Raw genomic sequence first — 12,234 nt, 5'->3', positions numbered from 1 at the left:
AAAAAAAAAAAAAAGACATCTCAAATGGAAGGAGGTTGGGCGCAGTGGTTCATGCCTGTAATCTCAGCATTTTGGGAGGCCCAGGCAGGTGGATCACTTGAGGTCAGGAGTTTGAGACCAGCCCGGCCAACAGGTTGAAACCTCGTCTCTACTAAAAATACAAAAATTAGCCGGGTGTGGTGGCAGGCACCTGTAATGCCAGCTACTTGGGAGGAGAACTGCTTGAGGCAAAGGTTGCAGTGAGCTGAGATCGTGCCACTGCACTGCAGCTTGGGCAACAGAGCAAGACTCCATCTCAAAAAATAAAATATTAGAAGGATACAGAATTATTGAGTATAAAAGGAAGGGAAACGATATTCCATGTAATAAGAAAGCTCCTTGGTCTTGATTTGCAGCAGGAATTCAGACGGTGAAAGCAGGGTTAGGATCCTTCTGACCTTTTGCGTTTTAAACAGGTGTCAGAAATAACTGATTTGTAGCAGGAAAGCGTTCATAAAAATCCGGTGTTTTTTGTTTTCGTTTTGTTTTGACAGGGTCTCATTCTATGGCCAGGCTGGAGTGCAGTGGTGCGACCATAGCTCACTGCAGCCTCAACCTCCTGTCCTCAAGTGATCCTCCCGCCTCAGACTCCAAAGTAAATGGGACCCCAGGCCTGAGCCACCATGCCCGGTGGCTTTTTACGCCTTTTGATCCTCGGATGTGGGCTCTTCGTATCATTGGAAGACAGAACTCACCAAGGTTGGGTTGTTCACCCACTCAGAAAACCTGAGCTGGGGCTGGGGCTGTGGCTCACGCCTCTAAATCAGAATCCACCCAGACAGAACTATAGGGCAGCGCCATGGAGCCTCGGCTGGCCTGGGAGAGCCGTTCCCCACAGTCCCCGCCAGCAGGACGCAGTGCAGCAGGGTTGCGGCCCCGTGCGGAGAGCTCATTGTCTCAGTAGGAAGGGCGGCTGGCCAGTCGCCCTTCACGCAAGGCCCATTCGTGGGGAACCTGTCCTAAACCATCCCCAGAGGAGCTGCTTGTGGGTCCGAGTTTTCTCTGCAGCAGAGCAGCTCCCTGGATGGGATGGATTGAAAGTCAGCCCTCCACACAGGCGTGTGACCGCCTCGCAGCGTGAGTGCAGAGCCAGACTTCCCTCCTCAATCCCGGGGGTCCCCGACCCGCGCCTCCATCCCCCCACCCCGGCCTCTGGTATGGGAAGAGGCGCCGTCTCTCCCGCGAGCCTGCCGGAGCCCGCAACGCCCTCTGGGCTTTCCGAGGGCAGCAAGGAACGTGCCCGCTCCGGGGGTGGAGGGGCGGTGAGGGTCACCCCCCGCAGCGTCCCGCCTGGGAGCCAGCCAGATCTTCTCACTCCGCTTTGCCCGGGCTCTACCCGGGGCTGGATCCGGGTTCCGGGAGTGAACGGCCAAGGCACGTCGGAGGTGGCCCTGCTGCCCCTATTCGAGGGGTGGCGGCAGCTGCGCGTGTGGCCATCTGGGCCATGGGCCGAGAGGTGGGGGAGGGGAAGAGGGTCCGCCTGGTCACTGGCCTTACACCCCTCCTCCTCTTTAAAAAAAAAAAAGGCGAGTTGGGGGTACCGGGATGTTTCAGTGATGCGTGTGCGTTCTGGAGCCACACCACCCTCCAGAACCAGGGTCATACCCCGCCCTGACGCCCACCGTGAGAAGTGCCTTCTCCCAGAAGGGCCTGCACGCACCAGAGACTTTAGTCTTTGTTTTTTTTTTTTTTTTTTTGGAGAGATCTCTGCAGCTCGAGGTCACCCCAGCCCTGGATCCAGGGAGGGCTGCACTAACAGGGAAAGCAGCTTCAGCAAGTCCTCACAGTGAGTCAGCCTGGACTCTTCCCATCCCAAAGATCCCTGGACTATGGAGCAACGTCCTGGGCTCCCTGAGGTCCCATGGGAAACTTCTCAAGCACGGATGCTGCCATCTGACACTGTGGCCTGATCCCACCCCTGGATACCTGGGAATTCTCATGAACACCTGGAGGCCTGGTGCTACCTGATACTGTGACCTGATTCTACTTCCATCTCACAAAAGTTAAAGGATAGATCTACATTCAGTCAAATCAATAATTAGATTAATGGGCTGATTAAAAGAAAAACTTCAGACACATTAAATTTAACGCAGGTTGCCGGGCACGGTGGCTCACGCCTGTAATTCTAGCACTTTGGGAGGCTGAGGTGGGTGGATCACCTGAGGTCAGGAGTTCAAGACCAGCCTGGTCATCATGGAGAAACCCCATCTTTAAAAAAAAAAAAAAAAAAAGCAGGTTAATTGAATAATGCTTCCAGAACAAGAATCGGTTCAGAGAAACTTCAGGGTGCTCCATCTGTCCATAAATGGTTGAATAACATCTACCACAGAAGAAAGTAATGTAGAAGAAACTAAGGTAGGTTAAATAATAGCTAGACTGGTAACAGTTGGGTGCTTGCCTTATTTGAACCAGGTTCGAAGTTAGTTAGCTGCCTGTGATTGGCTGAGACTCAGCTATTTTTACAATAGTAGGTTACAGACTGTTTACACAATCAGGTTAGGTTACAGTTCTAACCTGATGTATGGAGAAACTATGTATGGAGAAACCTTCAGACCAAATTTAAAGTAGTAGGGAGGCAGCTTTAGACCAAACAATGTTAACAGGGCAAAATTTCAATTTACAGGTACAGATTGGTCAAACTGCATAAAAAAGCAATACACATAGATTAGCATTGCCTGTTGAGGAATTGACACAATGTAGACACTTTGGGGTAAGCTTTCTTTTGCTCAGCAAAATATGTCTGGAGGTGGGACTGGGCTTGAGGATTGGCTGGGAAGGAACTCACTGCAGCAATGGGAATGCTGCATGTCTTGGAAGGAGTTGTGTGAGTGTATGCACTCATCAAATGTACCTTCAAAACTCATCAAGTGTACCTTCAAAACTCATCAAATGTACCTTCTCATTCTATCACGTGCTTTAAAAAAAGGCAAAAAACTAAAACTCATCAAATGGTATAGTCCAACTTTGTGCTTTTTACTTCATGTAAATTTCACCTAAAATATAAACAAATATTAAACTCTGGTTAATGGCATAAATGCTGGAGTATTTAGGGCTTACAGGTACTAAATTCTGCAACTCACTCTGAAATACATTTTAAAAAGTAGAGATGGAGTTTTGCCATGTTGGCCAGGCTGGTCTCCAACTCCTGACCTTAGGTGATCCAACCACCTCAGTCTCCCAAAGTGCTGGGATTACAGGTGTGAACCACCATGCCGGCCCATTTTTTTTTTCAATTTTCTTGTATGGTTGGAAATTTTCATAATAAAATGATAGAAAAGAGACTGGATATGCCTTTACATCTTTTGAAGATGACTTTTTTGTCCTTTATGAGTGTTTTAAAAGTTTTCTTATATATGTTTTATGAACTTCTTGTTAAGGTTATGCCTAAATGCTTTATATAGTCATAATAAAGGCATCTAACAGGGGAAAATGAACTTCAATCTTACCTCACACTATCGGAAAAAACGCAAAATGGATCATAAACCTAAATGTAAATGCCAAAACTATACATCTTTTAGAAAAATACATAGGGAAAAAAACTTTGTGACCTTAGGGTAGACAAAGATTTTTAGATTGGACACACAAAAAAAACAAATTATAAAAGAAAAAAAATCTGATTTTGGGGGATTTTCTTAAAATGAAAAACTTCTTTTAAAATATACTATTTTCTTACTAGCAAAAACACAAGTCACAAACTGAGAGAAAATACTTGCAGTACATACATTGAAAACACAAAGAAAGGAGAGGTGTGGTGGCTCATGCCTGTGATCCCAGCACTTTGGGAGGCCAAAGTGGGCAGATGACCAGAGGTCTCTGTGTACACAGAGATGGATCAGCACAGCTGGAAGGAACCAGACACACACATGCCCATGCACACATGCACACTGACATGTACACCAGAGCAAGAGCTGGAGTGCAGTGGTGTGATCTCAGCTCACTGCAACCTCTACCTCTTGGGCTCAAGTGATCCTCTCACCTCGGCCTCCCAAAGTGTTGGAATTACAGGCATGCGCTATGGCACCTGGCCTAGAATCTTACTTGGGGTAAAATGAGAATTCATTGGAAGGTTTTCTTTTTTTTTGAAACACAGACTTGCTCTGTCACCCAGGCTGGAGTGCAGTGGTGCGATCTGGGCTCACTGTAGCCTCCACCTCCTAGGTTCAAGTGATTCTCCTGCCTCAGCCTCCCAAGTAGCTGGGATTACAGAGGCACACCACCATGCCCAGCTAATTTTTGCATTTTTAGTAGAGACAGGGTTTCACCATGTTGGCCAGGCTGGTCTCAAACTCCTGACCTCAGGTGATCCACCCGCCTCAGCCTCCCAAAGTGCTGAGATTACAGACCTAAACCACCGTGACTGGCCCATTAGAAAGTTTTAAACAGGAGTGATGTAGTGTGGCTTACAGTTAAGAGATCGTTCTGGTGCCAGGTGGGGAATAGCCACATGGGCCAGGGCAGAGTGTATTGCAGTAATCCAGTGAACAATGGTGGTGTCACAGTGCTTATATAAAAAGATGCCTTCGCCGGGCATGGTGGCTCACGCCTGTAATCCCAGCACTTTGGGAGGCCGAGGCGGGTGGATCACGAGGTCAAGAGATCGAGACCATCCTGGTCAACATGGTGAAACCCCGTCTCTACTAAAAATACAAAAAATGAGCTGGGCATGGTGGCACGTGCCTGTAATCCCAGCTACTCAGGAGGCTGAGGCAGGAGAATTGCCTGAACCCAGGAGGCGGAGGTTGCGGTGAGCCGAGATCGCGCCATTGCACTCCAGCCTGGGTAACAAGAGCGAAACTCCGTCTCAAAAAAAGAAAAAAAAAACAAAAAAGATGCCTTCACCGTAATTTAGCCATTGAGTTTGTTTCTTTTTTACAAATGTTCTATGGATTTTCATAAATTATTTGCCAACCATTGCTCTGGACTAACCTCCTAATTTTCTAGATGAGGACACTGAAGCTCTGGGAAAAACAGAGATTGGCTCAGGCTAAGGAAGATCTGTCCATCTCTCTTGCACCATAAAGACAGAGCCACCTTTCTCAAGGGGGTGTATATTGGGGCATTCTTGCACAGTTATAAAGAAATAACTGAGGCTGGGCATGGTGGCTCATGCCTGTAATCTCAGCACTTTGGGAAGCCGAGGTGGGCAGATCACCTAAGGTCAGGAGTTCAAGACCAGCCTGGCCAACATGGTGAAACACTATCTCTACTAAAAATACAAAAATTAGCTGGGCATGGTGCTGCATGCTTGTAATCCCAGCTACTTGGGAGGCTGAGGCAGGAGAATTGCTTGAACTGGGGACTTGAGAGGAGGAGGTTGCAGTGAGCAAAGATTGCACCACTGCACTCCAGTGTGAGGTATACAGTGAGACTGCGAAAGAAAAAAGAAAAGAAAAGAAAAGAAAAAGAAAAGAAAGGAGGGAGGGAGGGAGGGAAAAGAAAGAAAGGAAAGAGAGAAAAAGATAAAAGAAAAAGAAAGAAAGAAGAGAGAAAGGAAAAAAGGAAGAAAGGGAGAGAGAGAAAAAGAGGAAGAGAAAGAGGAAGGAAGGAGGGAGGGAGGAAGGGAGGGAGGGAGGGAAAGAAAGAGAGAGAAAGCTTACATAGGTGTGAAAGAGAACTGTCAGCCATGAGCAACAAATCCGAGTGACCTGTCTTGTTCATGGTCCTGACACGGACACGTGGGTTCCATCTGACAGCAGCCTGTCCCATCACAGCTACTGCTCATGCATGTATTCAGGGTGCCCGAAGTGACGCTGAAACAGGCATTCCTGGATTCAGCCCAATCACGAGGAGGCTGGGGCAATGGTGCAAACAGAGGACGACGCTGGGCTGCGCAGGGGCCACTGCAAGTGAAGAGACCAAGCTGACTCCCAACAGCCAGGGCCACTAAGGTGGGTGCTGAGGCAGAGGCCAGGCTGGGAACGTGAGAGGCCATTTGGGTAGGGAGATAAGTTGGGTGGATGAGGGCCAAGGGTTTGACCTCCTAGTATGGCTGGAGAAGCAGAGACAAGAGAGAAAAGGGCCAGACTAGGCCATCCGGCAACGCACTGCCCACCCTGCATTGCCTACCTGGGGCTACAAAAGCAGGCAGGCTTTTCCCGCCAGTTTGCCCGCCACCCACCTTCTGAGCATGCGCGTCCTCCAAGATTGCCAGGAATTGACTTCTCTGCGGCCAATGAGGTGCCACGTTCCTCCAGGCTCATCCAATGAACTTACCCAATGCTTTTGCGTCCACCAATGGAGTTTCGAGCGCTGTGTGGCCAGGCTGGCCCCGCCTTCCGTGGTAAGCGAAGGCCAGGCCCCGGAAGAAGGCGTTCCAGGCCGCACCTTCGGCGTCGTCAGATTCTTGTGAGGCGTCGTTTGGAAGCCGGCGGGAATTTTGCCTCTTTAAAAAGAAAAAGAAGGCTAGAGACTCAGTTTCCTGGATTCTGAGGAAAGAGAAGGCTGGGGACCGAGATTCTGGCTCTGAGGGGAAAAAGGGTTAGGGGCCTGGGCTCCCGGGGCTGAGAGGGGAGCATCCCAGAATGGCGTGTCCCGCGGGAAAAGGTGGTTGGAACCCAAACTCCGTGATCCCTACCTAGGACGGGGCTGGGCTCTCAGAATCCGGGTTCTGATGGGGCTGGGGCTGGGGGCTGAGATCCTGGGTCCCTGAGAGGGTGTGAGGGTGAACCTGGACCCCTGAGGCTGAGGGAGAAGCGGCCTTCGGGACCACACTGCTGACCTTGAAGTTGAGGGGCACTGGGTGGCCGGGCCTGAGAATTAAAACCATGAAAACGTGATAAGCCTGTGAACTCGCTCCAGCTCACAAGCTGGTTAGGGGCAGATCGACTTCAGAGGTCATGGTCATATACACCATAGACCCCACTGTGAGGCCGGGCACAGTGGATCAGGCCTGGAATCCCAGCACTTTGGGAGGCCGAGGCAGGCGGATGACCTGAGGTCAGGAGTTCAAGACCAGCCTGGCCAGCCTGGTGAAACCCCATCTCTACTAAAAATACAAAAGATTAGCCAGGTGTGATGGCGGGCACCTGTTATCCTGGCTACTCGGGAGGCTGAGGCAGGAGAATCTCTTGAACCTGGGAGGCAGAGGCAGTGAGCCAAGATTGAGCTACTGCACTCCAGCCTGGGCAACAGAATGAGACTCCATCTAAAAAAAAAAAAAAAAAAAAAGGAGATGAAAACACCGCACCCTGAGTTCAGTACTTGCCAGGACCTAGATTTATTTGATCTCACACGCTCTGGCTGTAAAGTTGCATTCTCTCCATCAAATTCACAGATCCCGACCAGCTCCTCCCAAACCTCTCCAGAAGAAGCCATGGGAACCCCTCGTATCCAGCATTTGCTGATCCTCCTGGTCCTAGGAACCTCCTTCCTGACCTGTGCGTATGGGGGACATAGGGGAGAGCAGTCGTGTCACAGAAGGTGGATTGATGATGAAAAAGGAGCTGCCTTGGCGCATGGAGAAGTGCTTATCTTCTCATTTTCTCCCCAGCGGACCTAGAGCTGCATTGTCAAAAGGGTCTGTCTATGACTCTGGAAGCGGATCCAAGCAATATGTTTAACTGGACCACAGAGGAAGTTGAGACTTGTGACAGAGAGACTCTTTGCCAGGAAACCGTGCTAATGATTAAAGCAGGTGAAATGAGATAGGACAGCTGGGCCAGGTCAGGGGGAGGGTGATTATGTCCATGCCAATGCTTGTCCCCTTTTCCCAGGCCAATGGTGAGGGCCACCATCCATTTCCTGTCCCTCCTGTCTCATAACAGGGACTGAGACAGCCATTTTGGCCACGAAGGGCTGCATCCTGGAAGAGGCGGAGGCCATAACAATTGTCCAGCACTCTCCACCTCCCGGCCTGACCGTGATCTCCTACAGTAACTACTGCGAGGATTCCTTCTGTAATGACAAAGATGGCCTGTCTCACTTTTGGGACTTCAGTGGGACCACAGGTACCCTGGAAGTGAGGGAGATAGGTGCCAAGAGAAACTCCATAAAGCGCTTGTGTATGGCCCCTCTTGGAATTCTGACTTGGCTTAGTCTAAGTGGCCCCATCCCAAAGTATCTCACAGTTCAAGTAATTTTCTTTTTTTGAATTGTTTTTTGGGATCTAAACACTTCTCAGAGCAGAGAGACACCAGCGAAGGCTGGAGTGTAAATTGGGTTTTGTGTTTATTAAGCAATAAGACAGGCCGGGTGCGGTGGCTTAAACCTGTAATCCTAGCACTTCGGGAGGCCGAGGTGGGTGGATTATTTGAGAGCAGGAGTTCCAGACCAGTCTGGCCAACATGGTGAAACCCCGTCTCTACTGAAAGTACAAAAATTAGCATAGTGGCGCACGCCTGTAATCCCTGCTACTGGGGAGGCTGAGGCAGGAGAATTGCTTGAACCCAGGAGGTTGAGGTTGCAGTGAGCCGATATCACACCACTGCACTCGAGCTTGGGAGACAGAACAAGACTCTGTCTCAAATAAATAAATAAAATAAAAAAAGCAATCAGACATCAGTGTAGGTTTCTGAGTAGGGTGGTATTATCAGTCTAACAAGTATTGATTTCCCATTGCTGCATGAGAACAGCCCAGTTCCCCAAATTTACAAGGCCTATAGTAACTTGGCCCTGCCTGTCTTTTCAGCTTCATTTTCCTCTCTTCCCTCTCTCATTTACTGTGTGCTAACTGGGGCTAATACTCAAAATGCTTAACAATGTAGATGGCAGCCGGGTGCGGTGGCTCAAGCCTGTAATCCCAGCACTTTGGGAGGCCGAGGCGGGTGGATCACGAGGTCAAGAGATCGAGACCATCCTGGTCAACATGGTGAAACCCCGTCTCTACTAAAAATACAAAAAATGAGCTGGGCATGGTGGCGCATGCCTGTAATCCCAGCTACTCAGGAGACTGAGGCAGGAGAATTGCCTGAACCCGGGAGGCGGAGGTTGCAGTGAGCCGAGATCGCGCCATTGCACTCCAGCCTGGGAAAAAAGAGCAAAACCCCAACAAAAAAAAAAAAAAAAAAAAAAACAATGTAGATGGCACTAGCCAATCAAAATGGATGCCGGCCATAAAAAACAAACAAATAGAAACAGCTGAAAGAAACAGCTGTCCCTACAAGCTGAATATCAGCCCTGCAACTTCTCACATTTCCCCAGATCCACCAAACTGGCTCATACCACCTGACCTTTGTCCTTGCTGTCTCCTTTACTACTCCTCCAGACCCCATTTTCACCTAGCTAGCCCCTATTCATCCTCATGTCAACTCAGGTATCAGCTCTTTGAAAATATTTACCAAATTCTTTTAGGTAGTTCAGTATTCCTCTATTCCTTTGTCATTATACCTTGAACACAGCGGCTACTGAGTTAATTACTTACATGTCTTTCTCTTAGAGATGCTAGATGACAGGAACTATGTTGTTTTCATCTCTGTATCTTCACACCTCAGCACAGAGTTTGGAAGCCCGATAGATGGAGATTTCACAGCAGAGAACACCAGCTGGGGAAGGATGGGGAGGCTGCAGTAATGGGCCTTGATTAGAGTAGCATCTGCAGGAAAAACCTGGGGAAGAGAAGACAGCAAGGAACGACATCTCTGGATACAGGGCCTGCCCTTAACCATCTCTCTTGTTTCCCTCCAGCTTCCACTGTGTCAGCAACCCTCCATTGCCCAACCTGTGTGGCTTTGGGGACTTGTTTCAGTGCTCCTCCTCTTCCCTGTCCCAATGGTACAACTCGATGCTATCAAGGAAAACTTGAGATCACTGGAGGTAAACTGAAATGAACATCTGATCGTTTCAGAGCCTGGAAAACCAGACATTTGAGTAGCTCCCAAGAGATTCTGACACTGAGCTCTCCAGGGATGAGGGAGGACTGGATTCTCCTCTGATTTCCTAAAACATCTCTCTCTCCCCCCATCCTTCCTTGTTCCATAGGTGGCATTGAGTCATCTGTGGAGGTCAGAGGCTGTACAGCCATGATTGACTGTAGGCTGATGTCCGGAATCTTAGCAGTAGGGCCCATGTTTGTGAGGGAAGTGTGCCCACGTCAGCTTCTTACTCAATCTCGAAAGACTGAAAACGGAGCAACCTGTCTTCCCATTCCTGTTTGGGGGTTACAGCTACTGCTGCCATTGCTGCTGCCATCATTTATTCACTTTTCCTAAGAAGGCACTTTGGACCTGGCTCTGAGGACATCTTTGGCTGGGAGCCTTCTTACTGTTGGGGTTCAACAAGTTGACGTGTAGGTGGGAATTTAAGGGAGAACAGAGATACTATGAATGTATTTGACATTTTTAATACAATTTCTGCTGTGATTTTTGTATGCAGTAGTCATTACTAACAAACATTTCTGCTGTGATTTTGTGTGTTTCAACAATAGAAGTGGAATTTTAGTGCTAAAAGAGCCTTTACAATTCATCTTCTCCAAACCACCCATTCTCCAGAAAGAGAATTTGAGATCTGGAAAACTTCAGTGAGTTTTCTACATTTAGCTATGGCCAGGGCCAAGGCAAGAACTTAGATATTTTGACCTAAAGTCTGATTTTCCTTTCAATCTAATATGCTAACTCCTCCTGCTAGCTGGAGAAGTAACTAGCATTAGCCTCTTCCAGAGCACTCCCAGCCCAATCTTAAGGCTGCTGTTTTGGGGTCCTAGGATGTAGGGAACCAGCCCTACATCACACGTGGGTGCCTCGAGTTCAGTGGTGACAAAGGAATGAGAAAAAGACAGATTAAGAGAGAAAGTGGGACAAGGGGGCCATCACTCATTACTGGAGGAGACAGCGAAGGCCCCGAGCTCTGATCATCCACACTATTGATTACAATCACTTTGATCTATAGGGTAGGGGTGGAGTGATGGTGGATGAATCAGTGAGTCAAAACTGGTATGTCATCCTAAGGACCGATAACAGTGGTAGTTTAGGAGTTTCACAAAACAAAAACGTGGTTATCTTTAGCTTATTATCTATGTACAGCTGATGAAACATGGACCTTACAAGGAGCCTTACAAGTCTGGCTACGTCATAGTGCTACAAAGGGGTTTTACGTCCTTGAGCACAGTGTTTATGGTAACAGAGCCTAGGTCACCCTGCACCGGAACATGAGGCATGGAGAGGCCTTCCTCCTCAGAGGCCTCCTGTGGCCTTCCACAGTTTGTTGTGCCTTGTTTATGTGTTACTCATAACCAATTTATGTAGGCACTCTGTAAGTCCCTTCTCCTTTGCTGCTTTTCCCAAAACTAGGAGGTATGGCCAAATGAGAAAAATCAGACTCCAAATTCTCCAATCATGGGCCTGCTGCAGTGGCTCATACCTGTAATCCCAGCACTTTGAAAGGCAGAGGCGAGAGAATTCCATGAGCCCAGGAGTTCGAGAACAGCCTGGGCAACATAGTTAGACCCCATCTCTCCAAAAAAATATAATCCAAAAATTAGCCTGGCATGGTGGTGCTCGCCTATAGTCCCAGCTACTCGGGAGGCTGAAGTGGGATGATCACTTATGTCCACAAAAAGAGTCAAACTCTAAAATATTTGAAAAGATTTATTCTGAACCAAATATGAGTGACCATGGCCCATGACACCGCCCTCAGGAGACCCTAAAAATATGTGCCTAAGGTGGTCAGGGCACAGTCCAGTTTTAGACATTTTAGGAAGACATGATGCAATCAAATACATGTAAGATGTACATTGTTGGCCGGGCACGGTGGCTCAAGCCTGTAATCCCAGCACTTTGGGAGGCCGAGGCAGGTGGATCACGAGGTCAAGAGATCAAGACCATCCTGGTCAACATGGTGAAACCCTGTCTCTACTAAAACTACAAAAAATTAGCTGGGCATGGTGGCGCATGCCTGTAGTCCCAGCTACTCAGGAGGCTGAGGCAGGAGAATTGCCTGAACCCAGGAGGCGGAGGTTGCGGTGAGCCGAGATCGCGCCATTGCACTCCAGCCTGGGTAACAAGCGAAACTCCGTTCCCCCCGCCAAAAAAAAAAAAAAAGATGTACATTGTTTCAGTCCAGAAAGCAAGGCAACTCAAAATAGAGGAAACTTCCAGGTTATAGGTAGATTCAAAGATTTTCTGATCAGCAATTGGTTAAAAGAGTTATCATCTAAAGACCTGGAATCGATAGAAAGGAATGCCTGGGTTAGGATGATAAGGGATTGTGGAAACCAAAGTTTTATCACACAAATGAAGCTACCAAGTAGCAGACTTCAGAGAG

General features: G+C 48.4%; 1 protein-coding gene across 1 annotated transcript; it reads left to right on the top strand.

Annotated features, from left to right (window-relative positions):
* Positions 1-7,182: 7,182 nt before the first annotated feature.
* TEX101 (testis expressed 101) lies at positions 7,183-10,396 on the top strand. Its single transcript, XM_032262832.1, has 5 exons — positions 7,183-7,415; positions 7,529-7,672; positions 7,803-7,985; positions 9,661-9,789; positions 9,955-10,396. Exons 1-5 carry the CDS (start codon positions 7,211-7,213, stop codon positions 10,182-10,184), a joined length of 891 nt encoding a protein of 296 aa, XP_032118723.1. The 5' UTR covers positions 7,183-7,210; the 3' UTR covers positions 10,185-10,396.
* Positions 10,397-12,234: the final 1,838 nt, after the last annotated feature.

The sequence above is a fragment of the Sapajus apella genome, unplaced genomic scaffold (assembly GCF_009761245.1).
Source record: "Sapajus apella isolate SASKATOON/1434 unplaced genomic scaffold, GSC_monkey_1.0 scaffold130, whole genome shotgun sequence".
Classification (NCBI taxonomy): domain Eukaryota; kingdom Metazoa; phylum Chordata; class Mammalia; order Primates; family Cebidae; genus Sapajus; species Sapajus apella.
Note: the sequence above shows the minus strand (reverse complement) of the source record. Positions and strands in the feature narration are given on the sequence as shown.

What these genes read in the sequence shown, in the direction of transcription:
- TEX101 (XM_032262832.1), top strand. Translation starts at nt 7,211, where the DNA reads ATGAAAACACCGCACCCTGAGTTCAGTACTTGCCAGGACCTAGATTTA. An exon ending in AGGAACCTCCTTCCTGACCT is followed by an intron (nt 7,416 to 7,528) that starts GTGCGTATGGGG and finishes TTTTCTCCCCAG; the next exon opens with CGGACCTAGAGCTGCATTGT. An exon ending in AAAACTTGAGATCACTGGAG is followed by an intron (nt 9,790 to 9,954) that starts GTAAACTGAAAT and finishes CTTGTTCCATAG; the next exon opens with GTGGCATTGAGTCATCTGTG.